This window comes from Ictalurus furcatus, chromosome 16, assembly GCF_023375685.1.
Source record: "Ictalurus furcatus strain D&B chromosome 16, Billie_1.0, whole genome shotgun sequence".
NCBI lineage: Eukaryota > Metazoa > Chordata > Actinopteri > Siluriformes > Ictaluridae > Ictalurus > Ictalurus furcatus.
This window is the reverse complement of record NC_071270.1, coordinates 5,718,510-5,731,612: the sequence shown is the minus strand read 5'-3', so window position 1 is coordinate 5,731,612 and position 13,103 is coordinate 5,718,510. Positions and strand designations below refer to the sequence as shown.

Genomic DNA, 13,103 nt, shown 5'->3' with positions numbered 1-13,103 from the left:
AGATAGATAGATAGATAGATGGATGGATGGATGGATGGATGGATGGATGGATAGCTAGAATTTTTAAAGGATGGAATGATGATGATGATAGAATTCCATTAAAAATTAAAATAAAATAAAATAACTCACGCCCATGATAACACACACACACACACTTGAGGTGTTTCCATTGTCATGTGATACTATATTTGGAGTAATTACACTGTCTTGTATAGCCTATTAATTGTATAGTAATAGTGTGTAATCAAGATTACAGATTGTAGATCAAGATTATTATGTATTGCTGTAATACCAAGGATCATCGTATAGTTCCACAAAGAGAGAAATACCCCCCCATCGAGCTCTCTCTCTCTCTCTCTCTCTCTCTCACACACACACACACACACACACACAGATTGAGTAGCTGTAAATGTGCCCCATTGGCTCCTGCTTTATGGGCTCTTTAAGTCGGTATTGGTATCAGAACCTGCTGCTGCTTTGAAGTGGCACTAAACGGTTAAAATCCGATTACAGAAACACTACACGTAGTGCCGAGACAGCAGTCTGGCCCAATCCGACCTCTCATCCAGATAAACACAGCCCTATTCCCTAGCCGAAAGTGAATGAAACACGGCCACTTTGACTAACAAAAGCCGCGTAACACCGCACTAATAAACTTCCACCACTAGTGATCTAAAATGTCCCTAATCCACAGCTATCTCGCTCAAATGTTTATCGTGGGATTAAAATGATCAATCCAATTCATCACCACAAAGCCAAATACAGGTTTGAGTGCAAATTGCAAGCTCCATCATTGTTTGGGATAGATTTGTTGATTTGATCCCCTGATCAGAAAAATACAAAGGAGAGAAAAGATGGCGCCATGGGTGGAGATTTCAGGTGTAAACCAGAGCCCCATAGAGAAAGTGCAGTCTGAACCACTGTCTCTTACACTTCATGAAAAAATTATTTACGTTTTTTTAAATATATAAATATGATATCTAATTATTATAGTATGACTGGGTGTAATGTCTGTACACCGAAGTTCCTATTACATTTTAAAAGCCTGTGTGTGACTGGGACAACTAGTAAATAAATTATATATATATATATTTAACTTGAGAAGATTTTTAAGTGTTCCATTTTTTAGAGAAAGCTACTCAATATGGCCAAAGTTTGTGGACATCTCATCATCACACCCGTATGTGCTTGTTCAACATCCCAATCCACATTTAGTCGCCCCTTTGCTGTTATAATTAAACTCCACTCTTCTGGGAAGGCTTTCCCATAGATTTTGGAACGTGGCTGAGAGGATTTGTTCTTATTCAACCAGCATTAATGAGGTCAGGCACTGAGGTCAGGAAAGGATGCCATATACAAGACATCCTATACAATTGCATGCTTCTAACTAACAGTTTGGGGAAGGCCTACATATGCGTGCCAGGGTCGGGTGTTCAAAAACTTTTGGCCATATTGTGTATTTCTATTTTTAAATAAGAGGTAGTTGTGAAGCTATTGTTTCAGCCATGTATATTATTCATGTGCCTTATAGATACAAAATTTGATTGGAAAGAATGCTAATGAATATGATATATATATATATATATATATATATATATATATATATATATATATATATATAATTATTGGGTCATTCTGGTATTTAGAAACTTCTTTTCATGACATAATTTATATAAGTCCTTAATTATAGTCAGTGATTCTCAAAGTGGGGTCTGTGAAATAGAGTCGGGGTCCATGGTTGTGGGTTTTTTTTTTTTTTTTGGTAACATTGGTGGAAATCACAGCCCATTATTTTTAACATTATTGTATCAATTATTAAGTTGCTATAGTTATTAGCCCATTTGACTAGTCTCTTGATTTGAATGGCTTTAATTCAAACCTTAATAAGTCAAAAACAAGTTGGCTTATAAATAATGTCAACTTGAATCTATTGTGTTTTGTTGGTGGAATTCCAGGAATAAAAAAAAGCTCTATGGTTCTAATAAAAGTTGCAATATTATTGTACATACTTTAATAATATTTGTTTAATTGGATTATCATCAGTGGCATTTATTTTACAGTTAAAGGGGTCCCTGGCTGCAAAAAGTTTGAGAACCCCTGATAGAAAGTCCTATATAAGGCCCCGTTCTGAAATAAAAAGGCTGATCATGTTTACTACACCCAATTAGTTGCTTTATTGCAAAATTATTAGCTCTTTCAAGTTAGACAGTCTGCAAAACAGGCTCCAGATTGCTCCATCATTCAAATGAACACCATCTAACCTTCCCTATTTATGACTTCAGAGGGTAGATAACTTGTTAACTCTCTCTCTCTCTCATCATATCTATATTGCTATCTCGCTCCTGCTCTTTCAGTTAAAGGCCACAACAAAACCCAGATCTAATGCCTATCTGTATCTACTGCTGATCTGTCCTGGGTGCTGCAGGGGAGTTTCTATACTCCAAAGTGGAATGTGTGGTGAGGGGGACAGTCCCCAGCTCAGTTCCAGCTTCCTCAGGTCGTCAGATGTGATAAAGAGGTGGAATGACTTTGATGTGAGTGGTAGCACAAGAGAGATACCTAGAAATTGAGAAAGACAGAGAGACAGGGATACAGTACAGACAGCAGCTTGGTTTTATGGAGCACAGACGGGAGGAGCAGGAGACGCCATGTCCACCTCCTGTCCCCGTGATCTTGCCATCAAAGCACCGATTACAGGCTGTATGTGTTGTCTGCTACTGGACTGATATTGTGTGGTCAGGATAATGAGAATGCTAAGCAGGTGTTTGGCTAATTTTATGCAGAAAACAGATGTGTTTAGGGCAAAATCACTATCACAACTGATTCAAATCGTACACTTGGAAGGCAGAAAGTATGTCTACATGAGAGAAGAAAGACTTCCTCTGGCTTCAAATAACATTGTTTTATATACTAATAAAAATGACATTCACAGAAAAAAAAAGTATTAACTGAATATATAACCAAGTATAAATATTAAGATGCAACTGTAAGGTTATGTAGAAGTTGCAATCGAGTTGCTTTTGTGTCTCTATTTCTGTAAATCTTTTTTTTTTTAATTAATCTGGCTTGAAATGACTTTTTACAAACCAGTAGTGCAGCCCTGCTAGTATTTGGCCATGTCAGTGCAATGAAAATGTCACTCAAGCAGTGCCCCCTCCCTCCCAGTCAGCCTTTAGAGCCAGTACAGACGACAGTCTCTCAGAGTAAATGGGCTCCAGCAGTGATTGCCTTTGATTGCCTTCACTAATCCCCTTTCATCTCTAATGGGTGCTGTTTGCTGCCCTGTTAGAGACACAAATGTATCATCCCTTCCCTGCCTGGCCAGTTCTTGTCCCTGAAAGTAGCGACTGAAGACACCTGAGTTTCGGTCAAGCAACCCGGAGCCGTCATATTTCACACAGGATGGGAACAGCTCCATATAGCTTTATTAGATGTGAGAGGGTAATCAGGGTAATGTTCTGCCATGCAGAGTTACGCAAGGTGTGATTTCATTCACATCACAGCTGTTTTTGGCTTGGAGAGCCAAAGTTTTCCTTCCAGTTAATGCTCATATACAGTATTGTGTTTGCATTTTTGAATATAAATGCCTTGTAAGTGTATTTTTTAATGTCTTCTGCATTGGTATTTTATTACAACCCCCCCCCCCAAACTAAATAAATACAAATAAAATAAAATCTGGTTAAAAAATGTAGTGATGGCTGTCTGAGATTTTACCCCAAGAGCCACAGTCTACCAGGCAATTTCCTTAATTAAAAGCAAAATAAACAAACAAAAAACAACAACAACTGCACAATAGTGGACCTAATAAAATATCATACTATTTTTAAAATGTGAAATCATATTATGATTTTTTTAAAATTTGTATAGTATTTATTACTGTATATTTTAGTACAATATTTATATTTAGAACATAGCCAGAGTTGTATATTTAAAGTATTTATTATTATTATTTGGCACATTTCTGACATGGTGCATATTGCTTAAAATACTGAGCCATTTTGAACCGGATTGTATGCGAATGAGAGTTTATATTGGAACTATGTAATTGAATATATTTTGTTATGTTAATTAAAAGCAGCCCCTAGACCCCGTCTCCTCGTACCTTTTTCTCCAACTTTCAGTTCATCGTATAATCACATCATTTTGACTACAATACCCCCATTAACCCTCCCCTATTGATTCTAATCAGTGGGAACTCTAAAGAGGTCACCGGTGGACCTGGTCTCATGTAAAAAAGCAGCCAAAAAAAAAAAAAGAGAGAAGGCGGGTGTGAAAGGACTCAGGCCAACGGCTTTGAGATAGAATCCACTCAGACCTGTGGCCCCTGGGCTAGAGACGAATGCTGACTCCAAGTGACTGACGTCTTCTGCCTGTCACTGCTGGATTACAAAGACATCACACCCTTGTTGTCTCCTGTTCAGAAGACTTTTGCTTTCACACTTATGGGCTGGGAAGGAAAAAAAAAGTGTCACGAAGGGATTAAGGCCCATTGAGCATCACTGATCCCCCACCCATCCTTCACACGGATCCACATTCGAAAACTCCCAGTGCAGGTCGTGTAGGAGCCGAGGAACTGCTGACATGTTTGTGAATGGGGTATGAAAAGAGTGTCAGCACAGTATATACTGGGGAGGGGGAGAGCTACATTTGGGGCTTTCCTTTTCCTGTTAAAGGGTGGTGTAATGAATGCTATAAGGTGCTAGGTTGGCTTTTGAAGTTCAAAGAATGTCAGTTAGGTCGCTTGTGAAAGGTGGATGGAAGTTTATGACTGTTTTAACCATTCAGACTGGTTTCATGCATAAGTGAGGATCAACAAAACTCACAAAAAACAAAGTGACTATAAGATTTGTTATAGCATTTACTATATTTTAAAAATGTAAAGACACCATGATAAAATTTACTGTGGTGATACTGAATAACACAAATAGTTCAGAAATTAAGACAAAAATTTAAATTATGAAAATACAGGACAGCTTTGGGCTTCCTAAACCAGGGATTCTATATTATATATATATATATATATATATATATATATATATATAAACCAGCTCTTATGCTGCAAAGTACACAAAACAAAACTACTATTACTTACTGTACAAATTTTATTTAACTGTTATATAAATAACCACCTTAAGGTGAACATTAAAAACATGGTGGTGGAGAGAGCAATAATTTAAAGATGATGTCAGAAATGGCAGTTGGAAAAAGGAGGTCAAACATGCCAGGTGCACTTATAAGGAGAAACTGACATGTGAGACTTCATGGCAAATGCATACTGCACAATCAGCAAAATGTACATGACACAAAAGCATCCAAATAAACAGCAGCTGTAATACAGCTCATCTGACAAGTCTGAAATATTACACAGAAGAGAATATCTGAACTTAACCAGCCTTTATAAGAAACAGATGATGTACTCTGAATTAAAAAAACAACAAAAAAACAAAACGTGAGATTAGGGAAAATATTTTAAAATGTAAAATGTTAAAATGTCAGCTACATAACGATACAGAAGATAACAATAAATAATAAATACATACATCAATTTTTTTTTGCTAAAATCAGTTTTAGTATGTAACAGTGATTCATAGTAACATTTATAAAGAATTTCATTCTTAGTTAATCATATAATCCTATTAAATTAAAGTGATCAATTCAATAATAAAAGCAGAATTTACAATAAAATGATAACATTACTGCATTTGATGTGGAAATTTGAGGAATATAATAATAATAATAATAATAATAATAATAATTCCTGAAATCTGAAAAAATTATCCATCCAAATCTGAAAAAATGATCCAACAGCTGAGGTAGTGAGTAATTTGGGTTGGACTGAAGTGCATCATGCGTTCCTCTCCGAAGGTGGAATGTACTCCAGGCCCAAATGGGCGAAAATGTCCTCTTCTGAGTTTGCGCGAAGATAACGCTGCTACAGAACACACACGAGTGCTGAGTTTGAAATGATGAGAACTAGTAGACATGTACATGCAAGACAACTATGGCTTTTCTTAGCGCTATCATCATCATCATCATCATCATTGTCGTCATACTGGTGGTTTCATCTTAGAGCGTCAAACTCTAAAGATCTGAGTATTAAAGTACAAACGCTAAATAAACGGCAGGTAAAGTTTAGCAGTTAGCCCATCTCTCAGCTCATAACCACCTACTGACACAGGATTAAAGGGAAAATTAAATGTTCACAAATTTTCCATTAATCTCAAATATAATCCAAAAAGTAAAGACATTTCGGTGTTTAGATTTTCGATACTGGAGCTACAAAGCTGTTGACTGACCAAACACAGACACACACACACACACACACACACACACACCTCACAGTCAAGTTGTTCAGTATCTCAAACTTTTATATACATTTTGAAGCTTCACGTTTATAACAAGAAAGAAAAAAAAAAAGTAACTGCAAGTTTGATACCTGCAGTGGCATCCATTTTAAAACTGGAACTACCAATGTAAACATTTAAAAATCTTCCAGACATTTTCACCTTGTTTTGTCTTAAAGCATAAACAGTAAATACTTTTCAGTATTTACCTTTCAATACAAAAGGGTTGCGTTCACGCGCTTACTTGTTTGCTGTCGTAGAGTGCATGACTGCTTAAAGACATCCCCTTCTCCTGACCTGCCCAGCGCCTCAGTTCCCTCTCAAAGAGCTGCATAAGGAAAATATTTCAATGGGTTCAGTGGGTTCCCTTCATGGAGCATTTCACCTATAAACACTGACTATCGTGTTATGAAATCCACAGGATTGTGTTTAGCATAACCAAAAAAAACAAACACTTTCAATAGTTCTCCAATAGTGTACAGATTAACGTCATGTGTGAAAGCAATCCCATCTGACTATTAATGAATAATTTGTTAGTAATATACCTTACCTTGGATCCTGTCCAGCCAAGTGTAGCAAAAGCAAACTGACTGTAAGGGCTGACTACAAGATCGACTCGAACAGCTCTCCATGAAGACCCGGAGTGACGCTCCTCCATTCCGTCCGTCGTGCCGGAGTTATATGAAGAAGCTTCCAGACGTGTATCACTGTTCACTTGAGATTGTTCAAGCTTGAATATAGAGAAGCATCTCTCAAATCGGTCCATGTTACTGGGAGGACGAGCAGGTCCATCTTTACTTTCTAGGTAAGAATTCCTAGTTGTTTTCTGGTACAACAGCAAACCCTGGGAATAAAAATGGACCGTTTTATGTAAACAATCCCAAGCATATTTATGGCACAGATAAAAATCACAGAATAATAGCTTTACAACACACTACATTATAGTATCTCATGTCCTCTTATTTTTAATGGCAGTTCCAGTATTCAATTATTTTGGTATTTAATAAAAAGCTGCCCTTGTAACAATTTTCTAATTCTTAAGCATATTTTAATAGTACATTTTGTCATTTTATTCCAGATTGGCCAGTTTTTAGGCCACTTAGAGTTGTTGGAACAGAGCTGCTCAGCTCTGCATCTTTTCAACACGATTTATGCTTTCTTCCCAAGAGATTTCTTAAGCTTTGAAAAGGACTTCAGAGACAGAAGAATAAGAAACACAGCTCTGTATTGTTCCTCAAACATATTTATCTTATCACAGACCATTTGTGAAATTACTAGTTCATTTACTTGTTCTTTTAAAAAAATAATAGAATAGCGAGTAAAGAGTGAAACAATTTAAACTCCAAATTAAACATTGTATAATTGCTTTAACAGAGACTTCAGTACAGTATATACTTCTTTCTATTAGATTAATGTTTCTTAAAACTATTTCACAATTCCAGGATAAAAGAGTTACCCTAAATACCATAAATATTTGCACTTCCCAAACAACAGTTTACACCCAGGTCTCACCCACGCCTCAGTGGATAATCTCGCCTGGATACTGTAGTTTTGTTCTTAGGACTGCTGCTGTAATCGTAAAGACAGTCCTGAGTTCATCCTAGGACTCTTATTCACAATATGCTCATACTGATTTTTCAAACACACTTTGTGCCGTTTGTCTTTACTCTTCTACACCTGTACACTGCAATGATAATGATTTCCTTTTGAGTTTGGTTCCAATAAGTGTTTCTTCTAGAAGTAATATTCACAAATTTACATCCTCTAATTATCTAATAGCCTAATGATCATGTCAAACTGCAATATGATAGGTCAACAATTTATTTAGAATATACTTGCAAATAAATGTTTTCCATTAGATGTTGTGTTTCTGTATAGTCTTCCTAAAATCAGGTCAAAGTGAAAAGCACTTTTAGTCAAAGCACCTTCATTTTATTTAAAAGGAGAAAAAAAAAACATGTACTTATACCTATTAGTCTATGCTATTTACTACCTGCTGAGATCCTGTTCTAAAAAATGCTCAAGGCTTTCCAAACTTCATTTTGGACAACCTTACAAGCACTAATGAAGCATAAATTGGGCATAAAAAGCAACTTGTTAGACATGCCAAAGAGGGCGGGGTCAGTTCTTGGGAAGGAGAAGGCTTGTTAATGTTTTCATCACAATTACAATTCACCTTGCCGGCAACATTTTAACATCGTCGCTGACTACCTGATCCTTCAACCAATTCACAATTTTGGGCATCAATCTTTCCTCTGCCCCCTCCTCTGGGTGTGTGATGAGGAAGTCCACATCATGACCCACCTCCTTACCCCTAGAAAACAAAACAATAAAAACACAAGCCACACATTTATGTATTCGGGTTTTACATACAATTGTGTTTAAAGAATTTCCTCAATAAATGAAATATAATTAATCACAATATTGTTGAGCTTAGCTAAAGTGGAGCTAATGAGCTAACGCTGAATTCCATCGATTCATTTTCCAGAACAGCGGTTCTGACAGAAAGTGCAATAAAATGGATCTGTTTCTAAATCTGTCAAATAAATGTGTATGGTAGCATAATCCTGATTTAAATATCGAGCAGATTATCACTTTTATCCATTATGCAGCTGTACCTGATGCTATATACGGTATGAACGATATCTTTATACCTTCGGAATCCTCCTGTGAGTGTAATAATTGCCCCAGGCAGCACAGCTTTCACTGCCTTCTCTACAATGTCGCTGATGACCATAGCCTCCTTTTTAGTGACAGGTGTGTTCAGATCGTTATAATACTGCACTCCTAACAGTCAGAAAGAGAGAGAGTTCAGCACATATTACACACTTTCAGGCTTGTGTAAGTGTGTGTAACGAAAAACAAAAGAGCATGTGAAAAGGCTATTAACAAACTGTATTTTATTTAATTCCTGAACAGAATTAATCCTGTACCTGCTTGTTGTGCATGGTTTAGCTTTTGTCCTGTGTGTATGAGGTCCTCTGGGCTGCGTAGGCCTTCCCTAAACCACCGATCTGCAGTCCTTGCTCCCACACCAAAAACACCAGTCAGTGCCTGAAGACAGGGAAAGAAAAAAAAAAAGAGAGATTTTTCAGAAGAATTACAAAATATGTGATGCTACTGAAATCTGGTATCAACTGCTAACCTTCATGGCTTGAAACTGCTCAGACTGTCTTGTTGACTCCACTTCACTTGATGTGCCATCTTCTAATATCTCCTAAAAGAGTGACGTGTTCATATCAGCAACCGAGCAGTTGAGATAAATATGAAATATCTCAACCTGAAATATCTCTCACCTTTATAACTCTCAGTGAATGCTCACCCAAGCAGGGCAAGTCTTTCAACTCGTTCATCGCACGCACAACATAAGGAAGTGCCTTCAAGACAGACGCCGACCTTCGGAAGGCTACGCTCCTGCCTTCATCCTCACTGAACTCCGCATTCTCGGCTAAGATCTCCAGAGCTTCCTGCAAATTAAATTGAGCAGCATTGTGTTTCAATGCACGCAGGTTTTAAAGTAACTGGAAAAATCCCAGGAACGCTGGGCATGACACCGGGCGTGAGAAATACACCCTGGAATGGCATGGAATGGCAGTCCATTGCAGGGTACCATGTACACACACAATAGCCAATCCACCGACTGTCATGTTTATGGAGAGCAGGAGGAACCCGGACAACTCTTAAGGAAACCCATGCGGACAAGGCAAGACTCAGTAGAGCTGTACCACCCAAGTGCAAAATTAAAGAACACCAAACATGTCTTAGAGGGTTTGTGAACCCCTATGGGTTTGTGAGGGCAAATTCTAATAATAATAAAAATACAAACCACTAGCAAAGATACATTTACCCAAAAAAAGACTGCTTGACTTGCACCCCCGGGGTTAAGGGTTTCAATTCCCACCTCCGCCCTGTGTACGCATGTTCTCCCCGTGCTTTAGGAGTTTCCTCCCCCAGTCCAAAGACATGCATTGTAGGCATTTCCAAATTGTCCGTAGTGTCTGAATGTGTGTGCGATTGTGGCCTGTGTTGGGTTGGCACCCCATCCAGGGTGTTCCCGCCTTGTGCTCTGAGTTTCCTGGGATAGGCTCCAGGCAACTAATTTAGACTTTTAAAAAAGTTTGGGAATGAGCTGATTGATTACATTTGGGGTAAATGGAGCATTTTTGTGCAGTTGTGCATGGGTGTTGATGTTTTTTCGCCAAACCATTTCCAACATGCTCTCAGTAAGATAACGGAACACAGCGTGTAAAATGCCCCCAAAGTGATGTAAAGGACTCACTGTAAGGAATGAGTTGTGGTGCTTCAGTGGAGTTCTCCTCTGACAGGCGTAACTCTTCATTATAACTGCAGGAGTGACCTCAGAGGGCTTCGGGCTGGTCTATAAAGACATTACTCCTCATCACACTGTCTGAAGTTTCAACATCACACAAATGTTTCTTAAAAGATACCGATGCAAGGGCTAAGAATCATTACCTTTAACCTGTGCCAGTCTTGAATGGGGACAGGATTTCCGCTTGCCATGCTCTCGGTCAACCAACTGATGTCCAACAGGTTGACGGAGTTGGCTGAGACTTTTCCTTCCATTTCCTGTTTCTTAATCCAAATGTCAACCTCATCTCCAGTGTTGTTTTCTGACACCACGTGTGTGGTGGAAGAGCTGCAAAAGCAAACAATTATTATTAGTTTAATTATAATTATTTTATAAAAATAAATAAATAAATAAATAAATAAAGACATTTAAGGATGCATCACTGACAGGACAATTTCTTGACACAATTTCTACCTGTAAGACTCTTCAATCAGAAATCCTTTACTCCTTCCAAGACGTGTCAGGAATGTTTTTCTGGACGCACCCATCTTCCTTTCCACGATGAATATAGAAATATCAGGAAATTTACACACTTCACTGTCATGACTTGCAGTTTGCTCTGTAGTCACTTTCCTGCGTTTTAGGGGAACCATTATCTGTGTGACACTGCTTGCCAGCTAGCTACCATAACTAAACAACTTATTGGTGGTATTAAGAAAGCATTTCCTTCCATGTCATGATAGGAAGTTATGCAGATAATAAATATGCATTGTTATCGATTTATTTGGCTCAGGGTTCACTAATCACTTCAGCACAACACCAAACCGGCGACTTCCTAAAAGCAGGAGCTGTAGAAATGCAGCCAAGTGACGTGAGAAACCTTCAGAGGTGTGCAGGCTGAAAACAGTTCTGACCTGTGTTGCCAGATCCCCGTTTTTTAAGCATGACTGGGTTCTGCCCTGAATCTCTGAAAATGAAAAAGGGAAAACATACAAAAGTGAGGAGAACAGCTTCAGCTTCAGTTTCTGGAACTGTACAGGAAGTTGGTAGGGAAGAGTTGCAGTGGATATAGGGTCGATCCTAGGGACACTGGTGGGCACTTGGTACGAAACTCACCCTGGATGGGATACCAGTCCATCGTAGGGCACCATGCACACATATTCATATCTAAGAGCATTTTAGACTCAATCCACCTACCATAATGTTTTTAGGAAGTAGGAAGAAACCTGAGAACCTAGAGAAAACCCATGCAGCAACCTGAGATCAGGATCAAGCCAGGGACCCTGGAGTTGTGAGGCAGCAATGCTGTGCACCACTGTGCAGGGTTGGACATTTTACATATGCAAATTAAAGCAAAAAAAAAAAAACTACCAAAAAAACCCTGAAAGTGTCTTAGCAAGGTGCTGCGGTACCATGAGCCAAAATAACAACTTGTAAATGTACTGAAGGCGTGCATACCATTCTTCCAAAAGTTATTACTTTAACTGGTGTTGATGATGGTGTTACCTAAAGCCAGGTTTAGACTGTGCGATTTCAGCAGTCTTTTACAATTATTACTTGTCACACTGTACACTTCATCATGATATGATGAAAATCCTTGAATGAAAGACCTGTAATTAAAAAATTCCATGATGTAGGCTCTGCTTACATCAACTATTAGGACAGTCTGGACTCATGCCAAAAAAATGGGGTCACGTAAACATAAACTGTCTTCAAAGTGAGCTTGAGGTAATGAACATATTTTTCTTCAATTCTGTTACATTTTGCTACTGCCACTAATGTATTTGTAGCTGTCCCAAGAGGTTTGCATCATCCTATGCAATTGACTTTTAGATGAGCATCCAAAATTTTGGACACTGACAGAACTTTATTGTTGATTGCCTTTGGTCACAAATGCATTAAATCAGCTGCTGGTGAGCATGTGACATTATGCATTCTAAGACCACTCATGACCAAAAAAATATTTTACACAGTGTGATTTTTATCTGCAATACCAAAATTATGAAAATCATACACTGTAGGCTATACCTGGTTTAACACATACATGATATGGACACAAACATATGTTTCTGGACACCTGACCAATCAAACCAATATATGCTTGTTGAACATCACATTCCCGATTTAGTCCCCCTTTGCTGTTTTTTATTACCTCCACTCTTCTGGGAAGGCTTTCTACTAGATTGTAGCGCATGGCAGGTGAGGTCCTGCATTCCAGCATGAAGTCAGCATTCCAGGTCATCCCAAAGGTGTTCAGTACAGGCCACCTGAGTTTTTCCACAACAACCTTGACAAACCATGTCTTTATAGAAATCACTTTGTGCACAGGGGCATGCTGGAACATGTTTGGGCCCTGTAGTTCCAGTGAAGGGAAATGTTAATGCTACAGCATATCATAAGACATTCTAGACAGTTGTGTGCTTCCAACTTTGTTGCAACATGTGGGAAGG

General features: G+C 38.3%; 1 protein-coding gene across 1 annotated transcript; it reads right to left on the bottom strand.

The window, feature by feature from the left end:
• Window positions 1-5,058: 5,058 nt before the first annotated feature.
• Window positions 5,059-12,164, bottom strand: polm (polymerase (DNA directed), mu). The gene is made up of 11 exons (XM_053646195.1): window positions 11,128-12,164; window positions 10,818-11,001; window positions 10,624-10,722; window positions 9,641-9,811; window positions 9,490-9,561; window positions 9,278-9,398; window positions 8,999-9,131; window positions 8,556-8,658; window positions 6,895-7,188; window positions 6,589-6,672; window positions 5,059-5,932 (listed from the first exon to the last, which is right to left on the bottom strand). The coding sequence occupies exons 1-11, from the start codon at window positions 11,304-11,306 to the stop codon at window positions 5,846-5,848; spliced, it is 1,527 nt and encodes a 508-aa protein (XP_053502170.1). The 5' UTR covers window positions 11,307-12,164; the 3' UTR covers window positions 5,059-5,845.
• Between the last annotated feature and the right edge of the window lie 939 nt (window positions 12,165-13,103).

Excerpts from the sequence above, each read along its gene's own strand:
- polm (XM_053646195.1), bottom strand. The coding sequence starts at position 11,306 with ATGGTTCCCCTAAAACGCAGGAAAGTGACTACAGAGCAAACTGCAAGT. Across the intron at positions 11,002-11,127 it reads CTGATTGAAGAGTCTTACAG|CTCTTCCACCACACACGTGG; the intron begins GTAGAAATTGTG and ends TTGCTTTTGCAG. Across the intron at positions 7,189-8,555 it reads TGAATTGGTTGAAGGATCAG|GGTTTGCTGTTGTACCAGAA; the intron begins GTAGTCAGCGAC and ends TTTTATTCCCAG.